The sequence below is a fragment of the Anguilla rostrata genome, chromosome 1 (genome assembly GCF_018555375.3).
Source record: "Anguilla rostrata isolate EN2019 chromosome 1, ASM1855537v3, whole genome shotgun sequence".
Taxonomy (NCBI): domain Eukaryota; kingdom Metazoa; phylum Chordata; class Actinopteri; order Anguilliformes; family Anguillidae; genus Anguilla; species Anguilla rostrata.
Genome location: NC_057933.1, coordinates 77,830,968 through 77,847,271, shown reverse-complemented (window position 1 = coordinate 77,847,271; position 16,304 = coordinate 77,830,968). Strand labels below are relative to the sequence as shown.

The window sequence follows — 16,304 nt, the reverse complement described above, 5'->3', positions numbered from 1 at the left end:
ATTTAGAACTGAATTTAGTATAAATTTTAAATGCATTTGTACTTGTAACAAACACTCTTATTACTGCAGACAACTGAAAATGATGTGCACATATTTTGGTCTGACATTTGTACATTATAATACTGAGGTATAATCTATTTTCTATTTACACAGAGTAAATTTTATAAAAAATAATGTTAACCTGCAAAGCGGCAGGTTATATATATACTCTAAAATACTCTGTCATACTAAAATAAATGCAGTACTCAGGGCTTTACAAAAGTAGACTCGGTTTTTGTTGATTAAAAATATGTTGTATGCGCTCTATGGCTTTTGAGGAACATTTCCTTTCAGAAATTCAGAAAACTTAAGTTGTGGCCCCTTTTACAGAAGACAAATACCTTATCGGGACCTACACCCCATAACAAAAGGCAGTATACCTGGCTCAAGGAGCAAATTCTGTATCTTTGGGGTAATTTAAAAAAAAATAAAATAATAAAAAACATTTCATCAAATGCCGACAGAGGATACTCCATTCCAACAACAGATCCTATGGCCACGATGTTGGGGCGTGCCTAATGGATGGGCTCTGGGTTGCTAAACATTAGCCAGACCCAATCTGTCTCCTCTAAAGAGCTCTTGCGACAGCCTCCTTTTTTTCTTTTCAATATTAATTAGAAGTAGGCCTGAAATTTTTTTTTTTTTGCATTTTTTTAACATTGTCGGGACACCTCTGAGGTCCCTGTCCTCTCCGTGCCCCCCTCAGGACCAATCAGGTAACAGTTCTACTTGTTACTTAGGAGGACCTGCCCCTTTGATTACCCAAAGATCTGTGCTAATGAACGCAGATCATTCAATCGTTTAGCCGGGCCCTGTGGTGTTTAAACGCGGCCAAAAACCTGTATTTGGAACTCTGTGGCAATTGATGCGTTTTTTTGTTAAGCGGTTGGAGTGTGGGCAGGGAACTGCAACCCCCCGGTCCCGGTCCTGGTCCCAAAGTGCTGCATGGTCCATTACAAGTTTTTTGTTTTCACCTTGCAATCAGCACAACCAGCTCAGACCACCAGTGAAACCAGGTGAAAAAAGATTTAACGGTGTAATAAAGTACTACACCCCACCAATCAAGTGTGGAATAATGAGGAAGACAAGCAGTCCCGGGCAGCTCTGCAGTACCAGGGGATGAACGCCCCTCCGAACGGTTTGAGGAACCGCTGCGGCTGAGTTCGGTGACGACGAGCAGGAAGGTGACTTGGTTTCTATGGCGATTAACATGGCCTCCGTTCCACGGTTGCCGCTGCCCGAGGGAAATCTACGCGGTGTCGTCGTCCTCGGCGACGGAGCTGGCGACACACAGCGTGACTCCCAGCATCGTCAGGCACATTCCTGCCACGGCTCCTAGGAGATAAGGGGGGGGGGTCAGTTTAAAGCGGACAAGCGCATTTTGGACGTCAGTATCTGAAGGATGTGTGTCAACTTCGCGAACCAGGCTGCCGTCGCATCGGAGCGGTCACGTGACCTCCCCTAGCAACGGGAAATGCACGGGCCGAAAGATTTTTAAATCCATACAGTTTGGAAATTTAATTTTTTTAAAAAACATACAAACTATTGTTTCCCTTCAAGGTAATTTAAAAATGTGCGCATTTACTCACAAATATGATGACAGTTCCTCAGGAGAGAGTGTACAGTGTGGAAAATCGAAAATGTAATATTGTTCTACAGTATCTATACACACATTTAGACAGACAGCTCAAACTTCAGTACCCTGATGTTGGTCAGATGTTGGCTACCTCATAAAATGTATGTTGCAGATTATATATTTACCAAGTATAAATAAAACATCAGCTTGTGATATCCACAGTGCAGGCAGCTTGTAAATGTATTACCATTTCTTTCACAATCAGTTGATTACTTAAATGTTACTTCTAACATGCCAGAATTTTCATCATTTCATGTTCTTAATCTGTATTTATTTCTGCCGATTGCTTTGAACTGCTGACTGAAATATGAAATGCTGATTTTAAATTTATGCATATAATTCCCTATTTTTTTGCCCTTTCATCTCTGTTGCCAAGGTGACCGTTCAGAAACACAGGGGATCAGAAACTCTTCATCTACACAGATTCGATTTTGAAGCACAGGCAACTGTTAATACTCCACTGACTACAGCATACGTACTTTTGCCTCCGATATCTTCTCCCAGGAGTTTACCGGTCAGAAGCGTGAACAGGAAGGTGAGGGAATTGGCCACAGGTACAGCCAGGGACAGGTCTGTGGGGGGGAGAGTTCAGAGGTCAGGGGGTCAGGAGGCAGGGATTATAGGTTCTTGCATTTCAGATACTACTCCAGATACTGTCCTTCCACTGTAAGATCACTGGTGGTTCAGTTTACCTTTCACTGAACTGTAAGATCGCTAGCTGTTCCACTGGCCTTTCAGTGAGCTGTCACAGTATTGGCTGTTCCACTGGCCTTTCAGTGAGCTGTCACAGTATTGGCGGTTCGACTGGCCTTTCAGTGAGCTGTCACAGTATTGGCTGTTCGACTGGCCTTTCAGTGAGCTGTCACAGTATTGGCGGTTCGACTGGCCTTTCAGTGAGCTGTCACAGTATTGGCGGTTCGACTGGCCTTTCAGTGAGCTGTCACAGTATTGGCGGTTCGACTGGCCTTTCAGTGAGCTGTCACAGTATTGGCTGTTCCACTGGCCTTTCAGTGAGCTGTCACAGTATTGGCGGTTCGACTGGCCTTTCAGTGAACTGTCACAGTATTGGCGGTTCGACTGGCCTTTCAGTGAGCTGTCACGGTATTGGTGGTTCGACTGGCCTTTCAGTGAGCTGTCACAGTATTGGCGGTTCCACTGGCCTTTCAGTGAGCTGTCACAGTATTGGCTGTTCCATTGGCCTTTCAGTGAGCTGTCACAGTATTGGCTGTTCCACTGGCCTTTCAGTGAGCTGTCACAGTATTGGCGGTTCGACTGGCCTTTCAGTGAGCTGTCACAGTATTGGCGGTTCCACTGGCCTTTCAGTGGGCTGTCACAGTATTGGCTGTTCCGCTGGCCTTTCAGTGAGCCGTCACAGTATTGGCGGTTCGACTGGCCTTTCAGTGAGCGGTCACAGTATTGGCTGTTCGACTGGCCTTTCAGTGAGCTGTCACAGTATTAGCTGTTCCACTGGCCTTTCAGTGAGCTGTCACAGTATTGGCGGTTCGACTGGCCTTTCAGTGAGCTGTCACAGTATTGGTGGTTCGAATGGCCTTTCAGTGAGCTGTCACAGTATTGGCTGTTCCGCTGGCCTTTCAGTGAGCCGTCACAGTATTGGCGGTTCGACTGACTTTTCGTTGACCTGTAAGATCACTGGTGGTTCAATTGGCCTATCACTGAACTGTAAGATCCCTGGCTGCAGGGGCATGTCTAAAGGGGTGGCACCGTCCCCCCCCCCCCCCCCGAAATATGATTGGCCCCCCCTGGTGCCCCCCCAACGCCATTGGGCTAGAGTACTGTCAATCTGACAATGCCCAACGCCACTGGATCAGAGCGCTGTCAATCCCTGCCTGTCAATTTGACAACGCTCAACGCCATTGCAGGGCACTGCACAAGAGCCTGAAAATCGTGCCCAATGTATACTAAGCCAATTTTCAACGCTGTATGAAACCCCGACTGGTTCTTGTCCCTGTGCCACCTCATTTAAAAATCCTGGAACCGCCCCTGCCTGGCTGTTCTGCTGGTCTATCACCAAACTCCAAGGAGTACTTGGTCATAAGGCCAGAACATTCAGCTGCAGCGTATATTCTTGGAGATTCCTCATCTTATTCGCCGACCCGGGGAGACTGGTGGCTCAGTGACCTCACTGCCCCTACTCTTTCCCTCATTCCAGGAAGGCAAAATGTCAAAAACGGTTATCTGCATTAACCTTGACTCACTTGACAGCCTTGCTGAAATGAAAGGACTTTCACGTGCCATTTGTGAAATTTGACATTCAAAAATGCAGACAAATTAGAATTCTGAAACATTTGGAAATTCACTGAATAGGTATTGGAATTAACAGTATGAGAATAAATTCACATACATTTTAAGATGGAAAATATTCTGTCGTAAAGTTGAAATGTCTGTGAAAAAGTACTGAAGTATTTGATATACACATCTAAAAGTAAGTCAGGTACCTTAAGAATATTTTGTAGAGGTATTTACAAAATATTTACGGGTATATAAAAACTGTTGCAATATTATGCAAATATTGAAATACTGTGAATTTCAACAATGTCTGAATATTACATTACATTACAGGCATTTAGCAGCCGCTCTTATCTAGAGCGACGTACAACAAGTGCAAGTGAATAGATATTAATCTGTTTTTTTTTCTATTCAGTTTTAAAAAGTTGTGTAGTGTGCACTAGGCATAATGTGCACTAGGCATAAATGACACTAAAAAATACAAATTCAGATGCAATATTTTACAGGTTTGTAAAACTTGCGTGCCTGGCTTACCTGTGGTTGCCAGTGTGAGATAATATACCAGGGATCCGCTCTGATTCAACACGAACGGCACCAGGCACTGAAGGTCAAAGGAAGGTTCGATACATCAGTCACACTGTCTACGAAAAATCTCCAGGACCAATCAAATGAATTACGTAGCAAAAACAGGCTGGACCAAGCGCGCGCATTGTTCATGATAGTTTTCAGCTCAAGTTTTTCTTTTTTTACCTGGCATAATGTTACAGCCGAAAACGTGCCCTAAAGTGAAAGACCATGGCCAGACCTAGGAAACGACTCACTGCACGTCAAGAACAAAATACAGTTCTTTTTTTAACCATTAGTGGAATATATTGGTAATGAACTGAAACATCGAAACATCAAAGGGTAATGAACGTACAAACGTGTCCAGGATCGCAGACGAATGGAGCCTGCAAGGCCAAACGCACCTCTTAAATTCTATCGCGCTCAGGTTGCGTGGCCAGGCATTTACCTTGATGTTGAGGAACAGAAACTTCAGCTCTCCCAAGAACTGAAGTACAGCGTTGCCTTTTTTCACTTCCTCAATTCCTTCAGTGCCTCTTTTCAGAAAAGGGTTCGTGCCTCCCCACAGTAGAGCCACCAGCACGAGACACAGCACCTCCGCTGTGAAAACAACACGCAGCAGACGATGCACGTGTGGCAATAATTAAAATTATTCTAAAAAATAGCTTTACTTGATTTGAATACACGCCATAACCGTTCTACCTAACGTGGACTATATGCCCAGACATACCAATCATCCCTGCATGTGTAATCAAGTTAAGTTCGTTATTTCTGCCCAGTTTCTTAAGAAGTCTAGCATAACAGTTAACAACGAGCAAGCAAACGGATATCAAGCCAGGCGCCCACTGTGTTTTTTCTATATACACGGCAGCTACCAGGTAAAATATTTATGCAGAAATGGCACATCAAAGTATCTGGCGATATGCATATTATGATGGCAAGTTTTAAACAAGTCAATAATTAATGTTTGAAATGTTTTAAGTGTGATAATATTTTGCTGTACGTTACTTCACTGCATGAATACACATAGTCGATAGCAATTACTTACAGAAAGACACCATAACTACCGACAACAACGGACATCATGCGATCATATGGCCACAGTACTTCCGCCACCAGCCGTCAGTGACTCCGGAAGAGATCTCTGTCTATTTATTCTTCCACCACGCTGTCTGACAGCTGCAGACTTAGCGAAAGCAGTTGGACTCGTAATTGACAGCAAATTGCCCGCTAGAACCAACGCGGATATACTACGTTGATAAAATGGTGAGTATCGTTTGCTAGCTACGCATTCATTAAAAGGTTAGGTTTAGCAAATGTCTGTTAACTTAGCAAGCTAGATAATTTTGAAGTTAACATAACCTGTGCTGACTAGCTAGAATAGATCCTTTGAAACTTCTGAGAAATGTCATCGTACACGCTTTGGCGACGCTTCGAAATCGCTGGTCCACCTTAAATCAGCTGCGTTATGCGATGGTATGTTTTCATGGTCTTCGTGCATTTGCAAAGGCTAAAATGTGCTTCGAAACTTAGCAACAGTTCAAAGGAGAAATTGAACAGTGGTGGCAATGTGACAAATATTTTATTTGTATCTTTAATTTATGCTACGCGTTCACTTCGTATGTAGTTTAAAGGCTGTAATATGGAAAGATCAGATACCCAAGTGCCACGCGCAATTTCTTTCCAAATTCCCATTGTCTTAACGAACTCTAATGTCTCAGACTTTTGACACTTGATTCTAACAGCTCACAGGTCTTCCCTCGACTCTATTATATATGGACTTAGCTGTCATCGGAGAAATCGCAGTATGCCCTCTTTTTTTTAAATAGGCTTATATTACTGTATTGGAGACAGTTTGGAGGGTTATCTGCAAACTGTACAGTAATATTTCATCCACACCATTTCAGATGTACATTCGTTTTTGTTCGCTCATGCACATGTGATACAATCTCGAGACACGGAGCCTTTGCAAACGCGCAGAGACCGCAGAGACCGTGAAAGCATACTATTTCATAACGCAACCGATTTAAGGTGGACCGGGAATTTCGAATCGGGGAGCCGACTTCAGCGGCGTCACGCTGTGTACCACCACCAACTTGCTATTTCATGTTTTATGGCTAGCCATATTCATTTACTCGAGATAACGTTAACTTTATGGTGACTTTATTTTGCTTGTAAGCTTGCTAACGGTTCTGCAACGACGCTCCCGTTATGTTTCTAGCGAGCATGCCATTGCGGCTAGCTGCGTGGACTAATTTAGCCAGGTCAGCTTAGTGCGAAACTAGTGTTGTGTGCATGTTTCGGTGGTGATCTGTGAGCATGCAGCGCTGCATTTTCAGCTAACAAATGACAGCCACAGTGACGGTAGAGGGTTTTTAAATATTTCTTCCTGCTTCGCAGAGACCCATTCTCCTGCAGGGCCATGAACGGTCCATCACGCAGATAAAGTACAACCGCGAAGGAGACCTGCTGTTCTCCGTGGCAAAAGACACGGTACGAAAACTTAACCTGCGTTATATATATATATATATATATATATATATATATATATATATATATATATATATATATATATAATATATACCAAATAAAAACATAGATCTCTATACTTAAAAACAACGGGCTAACGATATGAAAATTCAGACATTTCATATTTAATGTGGTGATAATAAAGCGCGTTTTTTGTGTGCAATACCTCTTTTTTTATTATGTGGGTTTTCCAGAATTCTAGAACAGAGCGCGGTGGATCTGCGATTCTAATTTACGATCACCGGCCACTTTATTCGGTACACCCATATAGTTAGGGTAGGATTCCCCTTTTACCTCCAGAACGATTTATTCGTGGCATGGATTCAGCAAGGTGCTGGAAACATTCCTTAGGGATTTTGGTCCATGCTGACTTGAGAGCATCACACAGTTCCATAAGTATTTTTTCGGCCACACATTCACGCTCAAGAGCGTTCTGTTCCACCTCATCCCAAAGGTGCTGTATTGGACTGAGGACTGCACAGGCCATTGCAGTGAAGTTGCACTGTCACTGTTTGTGGAACCACCTATGATGCTTGCTGTGTGACATGACACATTATCCTGCTGGAAGTATCCATTTGAAATGGAGTAGTCTGTGGCCTAAAGGGAATGCATGTGGTCAGCAATGCTGCTTAGGTATGCTGTGGCATTCAAATGATGCTCATTTTGTTTCAAGGGGCCTAATGTGTTAGTCGATAAAAACATTCCCCACACCGTTACACCATCATCAGCAGCCTGCACTGCTGACACAAGGCAGAATGGACCCATGGATTCCTGCTGTTCACGCCACATTCTGACCCCACCATCTGCACGTCGCAGCAGATACCGAGATTCGTCCGACCAGGCAACGTTTTTTATCTAATCTTCAGTTGTCCGGTTTGGGTGATCACGTGCCCACTTGTAGGCTCATTTTTTTCTGTTCTTATCCGACACGAGTGGAACCTGAAAATGGTTTGCTGCTGCTGTCGCCCATCCGCTTCAAGGGAGACTCCCTTCTGCACACCTCTGTTGTGAACGGCTGTTCATTTAGAATTTGTAGGCCCTTTCCGTTTGGTTGAACAAGTCTGCCCCTTTCTCCTCTGACCGCTCTCATTAGCAAGGTGTCTTCAGCCACAGAGCTGCCGTGGCCCTCGGTGGATGTTTTCTTGTTCATCGCTCCGTTCTCTGTAAACTCTGGAGGCTGCTGTGTGTGAAAATCCCAGGAGGACAGGTGATTCTGAGATGCTGGTACCCCCCCAGTCACTTGGATCACGCGTCGCGCCCGTTTCTAATTAAAATGAAACCCCTTCACCACGTCTGCGCGCTTTCGCGAAGCGAGTTGCGGCCACACGATTGGCTGTTTTGGAGGAGCGGGCTGCCTGCGTTAGCGAGCCGGGTGTGCCTAATAAAGTGGCCGGGGCGAGTGTAATGTGAATGACGTGGTGTGATGTCATTCAGTCGGGGGTGTCTCTCGCGTGTGTGTGCAGGTGACGAACGTGTGGTACTCCGTTAACGGGGAGCGGCTCGGCACGTACAACGGGCACACCGGCGCCGTCTGGTGTGTGGACGTCGACTGTATCCTTCTGGGAAAAAAAGTATTTATAAAGTATATTAAAAAAGAGTATTTTATTACGTCATGGTGTGATGTTATCAGACTGCAGAGAATGGCTGATAGGTTTATTTGGTTGGGAGGAATATTTATTTATTTATTTATTTATTTTTATTTTTTTTCTGAGTGGCAAAGGAACACATTTTTGTCTTACCTGGTGCTACTAGAACAGGATTAGTTTAACGTTATCTTGGTTATCTGACTCCAGAATAGTGTTTTAACCTTTCCTCTGTGCAAACGGTTACACATGGAAGGAGACTGTGAATGTGGGGCTAAAGCTTTCTGACAGTAGTGTAGCTCAGTACGGATTGCTATCTATCTTCAATCAATCAATCAATCAATCAATCAATCAAAATTGATTTCTATAGCACACTTCATACACAGTGGCAACCCAGTGTGCTTTACATAAATAAATCTTGGTAGACTTGGACATGCCTCTGGCTTGTGTAGCCTGCGAAGGTACAGTTGTGTGTCTTGCGACGGCACTAGTATACAGGCGAGTGAAGATGGAGAGCAGAAATCCTTCAGTGTGTATGTTAGGACCTTAAAACTGCTAGGTGTGCAGCGGTTTAGAGTCAAAGAGGAATGACCGGTTATAGTGAATGTAATTTATTGTACACTGTGTTCAATCATAGCCATATGCAGTGGTGCACTGCAGAATGTGAGTGTAGCGCAATGGCAATACGTGAATGGTGCGCATGAGATTGTGTTGACGAGTCTCATCGAACCATTCCACTTTTCCCCTTATATACCCCTGGGTCAAGGGTCAAAGAAAAACCCCAAGTCATCAAAGAATGACAAAGACAAAACAAAACGGACCCTGCTTGCGTTATCTCTGTAAGCCAATCAAACCAGGTTAACCTTTGTAGCACAGCTGGCTGCTGACTCATAGGTAACTTGCATTACCCACTGTTCACTTTTGAATGGTGTTCCAAAATCTTTATTCAGTGCCCACTGCACCACACCATCAATGAAACCTACGTATTCCCTGTCCCGCTTTCCAACAACACCAAGCATGATTGCACTGCATACGGAAAACCTAAGGTTTACATTATGGTATTTAAACTCTGTAGATGATTGCAACGATGCACTATTGGGGCAATGGCAGCATCTCTGTCAAACCTTGTTGACTTGCTGGCCAGCGCCATAAACACAGTCTGTTTTCCTTTGGGGCTGTGATTAGGGGCCACCAGCCTACAAGTGCAGGAACTTAATTTAGGAACCTGGACCTTAACGAACGGCGCAGGGGACACCAAGAACGTGTTAACGGGCTCGGCCGACAACACCTGCAGGCTGTGGGACTGTGAGACCGGTAAGAGGGGGGCGTGGAACCGCGGGCAAGCGTTGCCTGGCAACCCGGAGTCCTGAGAGGGATAGGGTCAGAATTATCCGGAGTGAGGTGGCAAGGGCTGCAATGCAGCATACTGGCCTTGTGAAGAATTCATTTTATTATTTAATATTGTTATTTAATATACATTTGTGATACAGATTATAGAAGGTTATACTCTTAACATGCACATCCTTTTTGGGGATTGAATATGATATTAGTTTTCCATATTAAGTAATTTATCAATGGTAATTAATGTACATTGGTTCCGGTGTCTGATATGTTGACTTTTTTTATTTCTGTTCAAAGTACGGCGTTATGATTTTTGTAGTTTCCCACATTACCTTTTTTTGTTTTTGACCTCTCCGATCAAATAATGTGCGTCAGAATTTCTGTTGTGTAGCTCAAAAGTACTGTACCGAAAATAAATCCCGGAAAATCCTACTTTCATCTCTTAAGAAGTCATTGAAAAGCCATGGAAGATAAGCGTTTGATTTGAGTGGGAGCCCTGGCAGTCTCCCAGGCCTTTGACTGAAGGGAACTGAAGGGTTTTATGGAGAGAATCTGGCGTCTCGTGTCCCATTACCTGTGCAGGTAAGCTGTGCGTCTCTCTACCTGTGCAGGTAAGCAGCTGGCTCTGCTGGACACCAGCTCAGCGGTCCGGACCTGCGGCTTTGACTTCAGCGGGAACATCATCATGTTCTCCACAGACAAGCAGATGGGCTATCAGTGTTTCCTCAACTACTTCGACCTGAGGGACCCCCAGCAGATTGGTAAACATCTGTAGCCCCAAAATCCCTCCCCCTCCCCCTCCCGCTCCTGCACCCTCCCCGCACCACACCCCAGGTCCCAGAGTCCTGATAGCCCAAACCTTGGGATCAACTCTTAACTATCTCCAGCTCTCTGTGGGATCATGGGAAGGGTCACAAAGCATGCTGGGATTCAGGATGTGGGAGGGAACTACTGTACAGTGCAGGCTGAATTACATCTGCTCTGTTTCTAAAGTACGGAGCTGTCCTTGGAATAGATTAATAAGTGACCACTGACATGGAATGATCTGGAAGCATCTGCAGAAGTAATGGCCTTGGACTGTAGTGGATTTAATGTGGGCATGACAACTGCTTTGGCCTTCCTGTGTCCCTTCCTGCTTTCTGCCTCCACCTCTGACTCTCTCTTCATCTCTCTCTCCTGTTCCTCTCCCTCTCTCCCTCCCTCTGTCCTTGCCCCCCCCCCCCTCCAGAGGATAACCAGCCCTACATGTCCGTGCCGTGCAGCGAGTCTAAGATCACCAGCGCGGTGTGGGGGCCACTGGGGGAGTATGTCATCGCCGGCCACGAGAGCGGCGAGCTCAACCAGTTCAGCGCCAAGGTAGCGGTGCAGCAGTGGGCTTGCTTTGCACTTTGCCGATAGCCATGCTAAAACGGTACTTTTGTGAAACCCCCTTTATAGTAATACTCAATACCGTATTTAAAAGAAAGAGCAAATGGCGACATTAAAGAACGTTTAAGACTTAATAATTTTATTTAGTAATTACGATTACACATTATACTTATACCGTCTAGCGTTTGACTGAGTTTAACGTTAGCTAGCTTGCTAACGGCACCCACTGTCACTGACCGAATATGTAGACTTTCTCATCTGTGCCAGTGGAGGGGTCACGTATCCCAGCATTCCACTTCTGGACAAGTACATTATTCCAGCTTGCAGTTGATCCCCGAATCACACCGGGGAGCCCTCAGTCTGCTGGCCGAGCTCAGTCGTGTGTGTGTGTGTGTGTGTGTGTTTGTGTCTGTCTGTCTGTCCGGCTGCAGTCTGGGGAGATACTGAAGAGCGCCAAGGAGCACACCAAGCAGATCAACGACATCCAGAGCTCTGTGGACCTCACCATGATCATCTGCGCCTCCAAGGACAACACAGCCAAGGTATGCAGCGCCCCCCTGAGGCCTGATGGTTTAACTGCACAAAAATTAACCGTTAACAGTTCAAAAAGCTGCCTGCAGTCTTCCTCCAGGAATTTTTGTGAGACAAAAGCTGCAAATAAGGTTTTCCTCACCCTTTTCAATGGAGCGTGGGTATACGTGTATGTCTAGTTTAGCTGTGAGGGACCTCTCATAGTTGTATTCCCTGGGTCTGATTGGTCGCCAGGGCTGACTGGTCTGTGCTGATTGGCCCTTTTTACTGTCTCTGCAGTTGTTTGACTCCACGTCATTGGATCTCATCAGGACCTTTAAGACAGAGAGACCGGTCAACTCAGCTGCCATTTCGCCTATCATGGATCACGTAAGACCCCCTCAGTTTACTCTTTAAATCTAGACTCCTTTTTGGAGAATGGCTATGGAGGTCTCAGTGTGGTGCAGTTCTACTTCTCTAACCCCTACACTACACTGCCATCTACTTAAAATGTCAACTGAATAGCACAGACTCACTGTCATTGCGCAGCATGTTTTTCTGTGGTCTTTATGTGTAATAAAGCTGTGTTAGAAAATGGAGATCTGGATTGCACAGGGTCTTGTGGAGAATGTGGGATGTTACTGCCTGAGGCTGTGTGTAAGCACTGTTGGTGGTGCCCATGTACCCTTTATGAACCGCCTGTGTGTGTACCCTGTGTGTAGCCTGTGTGTGTACCCTGTGTGTACCCTGTGTGTAGCCTGTGTGTGTAGCCTGTGTGTACCCTGTGTGTAGCCTGTGTGTGTATCCTGTGTGTACCCTGTGTGTAGCCTGTGTGTGTAGCCTGTGTGTGTATCTTGTGTGTACCCTGTGTGTAGCCTGTGCGTGTATCCTGTGTGTAGCCTGTGTGTGTATCCTGTGTGTACCCTGTGTGTAGCCTGTGTGTGTATCCTGTGTGTAGCCTGTGTGTAGCCTGTGTGTGTATCCTGCGTGTAGCCTGTGTGTATCCTGTGTGTACCCTGTGTGTAACCTGTGTATGTATCCTGTGTGTACCCTGTGTGTAGCCTGTGTGTGTATCCTGTGTGTACCCTGTGTGTGTACCCTATGTGTGTATCCTGTGTGTACCCTGTGTGTACCGCCTGCAACCCGACCCTTGTCCCAACGCTTCTGAACTTTCGCTGTCTCCTGCCGCAGGTGGTCATGGGAGGTGGACAGGAGGCCATGGAGGTGACCACCACCTCCACCAGGATCGGGAAGTTTGAGGCCAGGTTAGTAGTGCCACTTACTTGGGCGAACCTGCTTACCTGGGTGAATCTACTTACCTGAGTGAACCTGCTTACCTGTGGGAACCTACTTACCTGTGGGAACCTACTTACCTGTGGGAACCTACTTACCTGAGTGAACCTGCTTACCTGGGTGAACCTGCTTACCTGGGTGAACCTGCTTACCTGAGTGAACCTACTTACCTGAGTTAACCTGCTTACCTGAGTGAACCTGCTTACCTGGGTGAACCTGCTTACCTGGGTGAACCTACTTACCTGAGTGTGCCTGCTTACCTGGGTGAACCTGCTTACCTGAGTGAACCTGCTTACCTGAGTGAACCTACTTACCTGAGTGTGCCTACTTACCTGGGTGTGCCTGCTGAGTTGGACAGTCAGTGCTTGGCTCTGGATTGGGATGCTGTGTGGGGATCTGGGACCCATGTCAGTGCATTTGCACCCCGTTTCCCCCCCCCCCCCCCCCGCGCCCCAGGTTCTTCCACGCCGCGTACGAGGAGGAGTTCGGCAGAGTGAAGGGACACTTTGGCCCCATCAACTGTGTGGCCTTCCACCCGGACGGGAAGAGGTCAGTCCCAAAAACTGCCTGCTCCATCTCAGTCTGCTCTACTGTGCGTGTGTGTGTGTGTGTGTTTCAGTGTGTGTGTGAGCTGATGGGTCTTTGTCTCCTCTCTCAGCTACAGCAGCGGTGGAGAGGATGGTTATGTGAGGATACACTACTTCGATCCGCACTACTTCGAGTTTGAGATTGACAGTTAAAGAGGAGAACTGGAACCACCTCCCCTCCCCTCTTCCTCACTCTTTTGCCCTCTCTCCATTCCTCTATTTCTCTCTCTCTCTCCATCCCTGTTACCCTCTTTATCCCACTATTACCCTCTCTCTATCCGTTACCCTCTCTCTGTCCCTCCCTATCTCACCTTCCTTCTCTTATTCTATTACCCTCTCTCTCTCCATCCCTGTTACCCTCTCCTCTATCCATCCCTTTTACCCTCGCTCTTCATCCTTGCTACCCTGCGTTCTGAGCCTCATAGTGATGTCACGCGCTGTGTTAGGAGTGACGTGATAAAGGAGTGACATCATCATGTCTCACAGGTTAGCACAGTGCTATCCAGTGAGACGTGCTCTGCGTGTGAGAGTTCCATCACAGCGAGACTCTCACACAGTGCACCGGCGGGATTCTCACAAGCAGTACGCCACCTGTGCGGCCTGAGTGGGCGTGTCCTGGCCCTGAGGGGGCGTGTCTTGGCCAGCTCCGCCCCACACCGCCGGATCCCGCCGTCGCATGCAGGAAGTCCCAACCGGGCCTCAATAACGTCACATGATCCACCACGACTTCCTGTTCCGGGCAGCGGAGGCGGGTCGCTCCCCGTTCGCTAACGCGCTCTTTAACAAACTGGGTTTTACCTGAACGCTTTTATTTATTTATTTATTTATTTATTTATTTTTATTTGTGTAATCCTCCTTGTGCCTCCCTGGTCTGGGCACTTCTGTTTGCGCTGTACTCTTAAGTTTCTCCGGGTGAGAGATTCTGCCGACTGGCAGTGTAGTGAACTGAAATACCTCATTCGGATTCAAGTCTCTTTCAGAAGGGGGGGGGACTTTTGTGGCCACAAAACCACAAAAGGTTTAGCGGCAAAGACGGTGAAAATGGCGGCAGCGTCCAGGGATGAGACGGACGTGCGAACAGGAAATAGCAGCCGGGGGCTAAGGCCTCTGTCCCTCTTTCGGGGGGTTCAGAGAGGATTCCGGAAGCTTCCGCCATTTCAGTGCACTACCACCCCACCCTTCAAAATGACTCTGGAAAACTTTATTCATATATTTTGTCCGACGGCAAAGATCTGATGTCGTAGCGCCTGGTTGATGAAACGGGCAAAAGGGATCTGATGTAGCAGCAGCCTGCGAATGCATGCTCAATAAAAAGATGTGTGTGTGGTGTTTTATCCTCATTTTAGTCATTAACTGAATGTATTTCCTATTGGATTGACGGTGCAGGTAGGTTGCAACAGCGCGTTTTACGGATAATTGCATGTTTTTCAAACGCCTGGAAACGCCACGGCCCAGGTATTCAAACACACCGCTTGTTAATGGAGGAGGAAGTGGCACTTTTTGTCTTTTTTTTTGTTGTGGTTTTTTTTGTCACGGTCTCTCTCAGTGGTTAGTGGCCTTTTCGATCTCTGTGGAACGCATGACTGCATCTTTTAATACCACAGTAATGCACACGTGCATTTTTCTGTTCCCCATAAATTAACATTTTGTGGGCAAGGGAATGTAACACGCTACAATTTTGGATACAAATTTTTCCCTAGATAACCATTTCATATTCAAAACATATTGACTTGTTTGATTGTAACCTTGCATGTAAATTGGCTCGTCACATTTTACATCCAGATCCAAAATGAAACGCATGAAATACCCCAAGGTTATTTTAAGGACGCACCTCTGTCTGAGTGCTGGTTTTTACACGAACAGCTAACATCAACGCAGGCATTCACACTGCCTTCTTAACTGAATAACAAGACATGCATATCGGTCGTACCATAACGAACACACCCCTTCCATTCTGTGCACCAAACATTTCAGAAGCAGCCTTTCTCCTAAAGCTCCAGCTTCAGAAAACACTCATAAACAATCAGCATTATATGATGGTTTCGGAGTGATAACACCTCTTCTGTAGTGTAAATAAATAAATAAAATAAACCTTGCACGTAAAATGCCTATCTCTTGAGTGTTAATCATCATGAAGCACATTTGTTTATAACCACTCTATAAAGTGGGAATGCCGTATCTGTGATACTTATGGTTTACGATGGCTGTGGGAACCATTTGTGTTAGCATCATTTGTTTTGCTTTGTTCTCTGCGCTTGCCTTTGTTCACCTGGGTTCTCCTCCTTTCTGAACACTGGTGAGAGGCAGGAGATATTGTTCAAGACTTACAAGTGTACAAGACCTTAACTGTGCTACAAAATGCAATGTGTGATCTGTGTCTCCCCACTACATTTTAATATCATTTGCACACTGACACCACATTTAAATCAGCTGAAGATTTATTACAATGCAAGTTCATTTTCCACACCTTCAGTTAAAAGTCACTAGGAACAGTGAAGTCACTATGAACAGTGGCTTGGTCCGAATTTAAGATTATGACAAAAAAAAGTTGAAGATAAGGGTTTTTATTCTCTTCATAAAATATTAATATTTTGACTCTAAAATTTC

General features: G+C 45.7%; 2 protein-coding genes across 2 annotated transcripts; one reads left to right on the top strand and one right to left on the bottom strand.

Annotated features, from left to right (window-relative positions):
* Nucleotides 1-803: 803 nt before the first annotated feature.
* tmem234 (transmembrane protein 234) lies at nucleotides 804-5,660 on the bottom strand. The gene is made up of 5 exons (XM_064302622.1): nucleotides 5,535-5,660; nucleotides 4,935-5,086; nucleotides 4,457-4,523; nucleotides 2,155-2,247; nucleotides 804-1,374 (listed from the first exon to the last, which is right to left on the bottom strand). Exons 1-5 carry the CDS (start codon nucleotides 5,545-5,547, stop codon nucleotides 1,289-1,291), a joined length of 411 nt encoding a protein of 136 aa, XP_064158692.1. The 5' UTR covers nucleotides 5,548-5,660; the 3' UTR covers nucleotides 804-1,288.
* On the top strand, nucleotides 5,611-15,802 carry LOC135236320 (eukaryotic translation initiation factor 3 subunit I-like). Its single transcript, XM_064302611.1, has 11 exons — nucleotides 5,611-5,752; nucleotides 6,887-6,979; nucleotides 8,479-8,566; nucleotides 9,847-9,912; nucleotides 10,551-10,700; nucleotides 11,168-11,295; nucleotides 11,739-11,849; nucleotides 12,118-12,207; nucleotides 13,009-13,082; nucleotides 13,567-13,659; nucleotides 13,769-15,802. The coding sequence occupies exons 1-11, from the start codon at nucleotides 5,750-5,752 to the stop codon at nucleotides 13,848-13,850; spliced, it is 978 nt and encodes a 325-aa protein (XP_064158681.1). The 5' UTR covers nucleotides 5,611-5,749; the 3' UTR covers nucleotides 13,851-15,802.
* The last annotated feature ends 502 nt before the right edge of the window (nucleotides 15,803-16,304 follow it).

Excerpts from the sequence above, each read along its gene's own strand:
- tmem234 (XM_064302622.1), bottom strand. Across the intron at positions 2,248-4,456 it reads TCTCACACTGGCAACCACAG|ACCTGTCCCTGGCTGTACCT; the intron begins GTAAGCCAGGCA and ends TCCCCCCCACAG. Across the intron at positions 1,375-2,154 it reads AGAAGATATCGGAGGCAAAA|GAGCCGTGGCAGGAATGTGC; the intron begins GTACGTATGCTG and ends CTTATCTCCTAG.
- LOC135236320 (XM_064302611.1), top strand. Across the intron at positions 11,296-11,738 it reads TCAACCAGTTCAGCGCCAAG|TCTGGGGAGATACTGAAGAG; the intron begins GTAGCGGTGCAG and ends GTCCGGCTGCAG. Across the intron at positions 11,850-12,117 it reads CCAAGGACAACACAGCCAAG|TTGTTTGACTCCACGTCATT; the intron begins GTATGCAGCGCC and ends CTGTCTCTGCAG.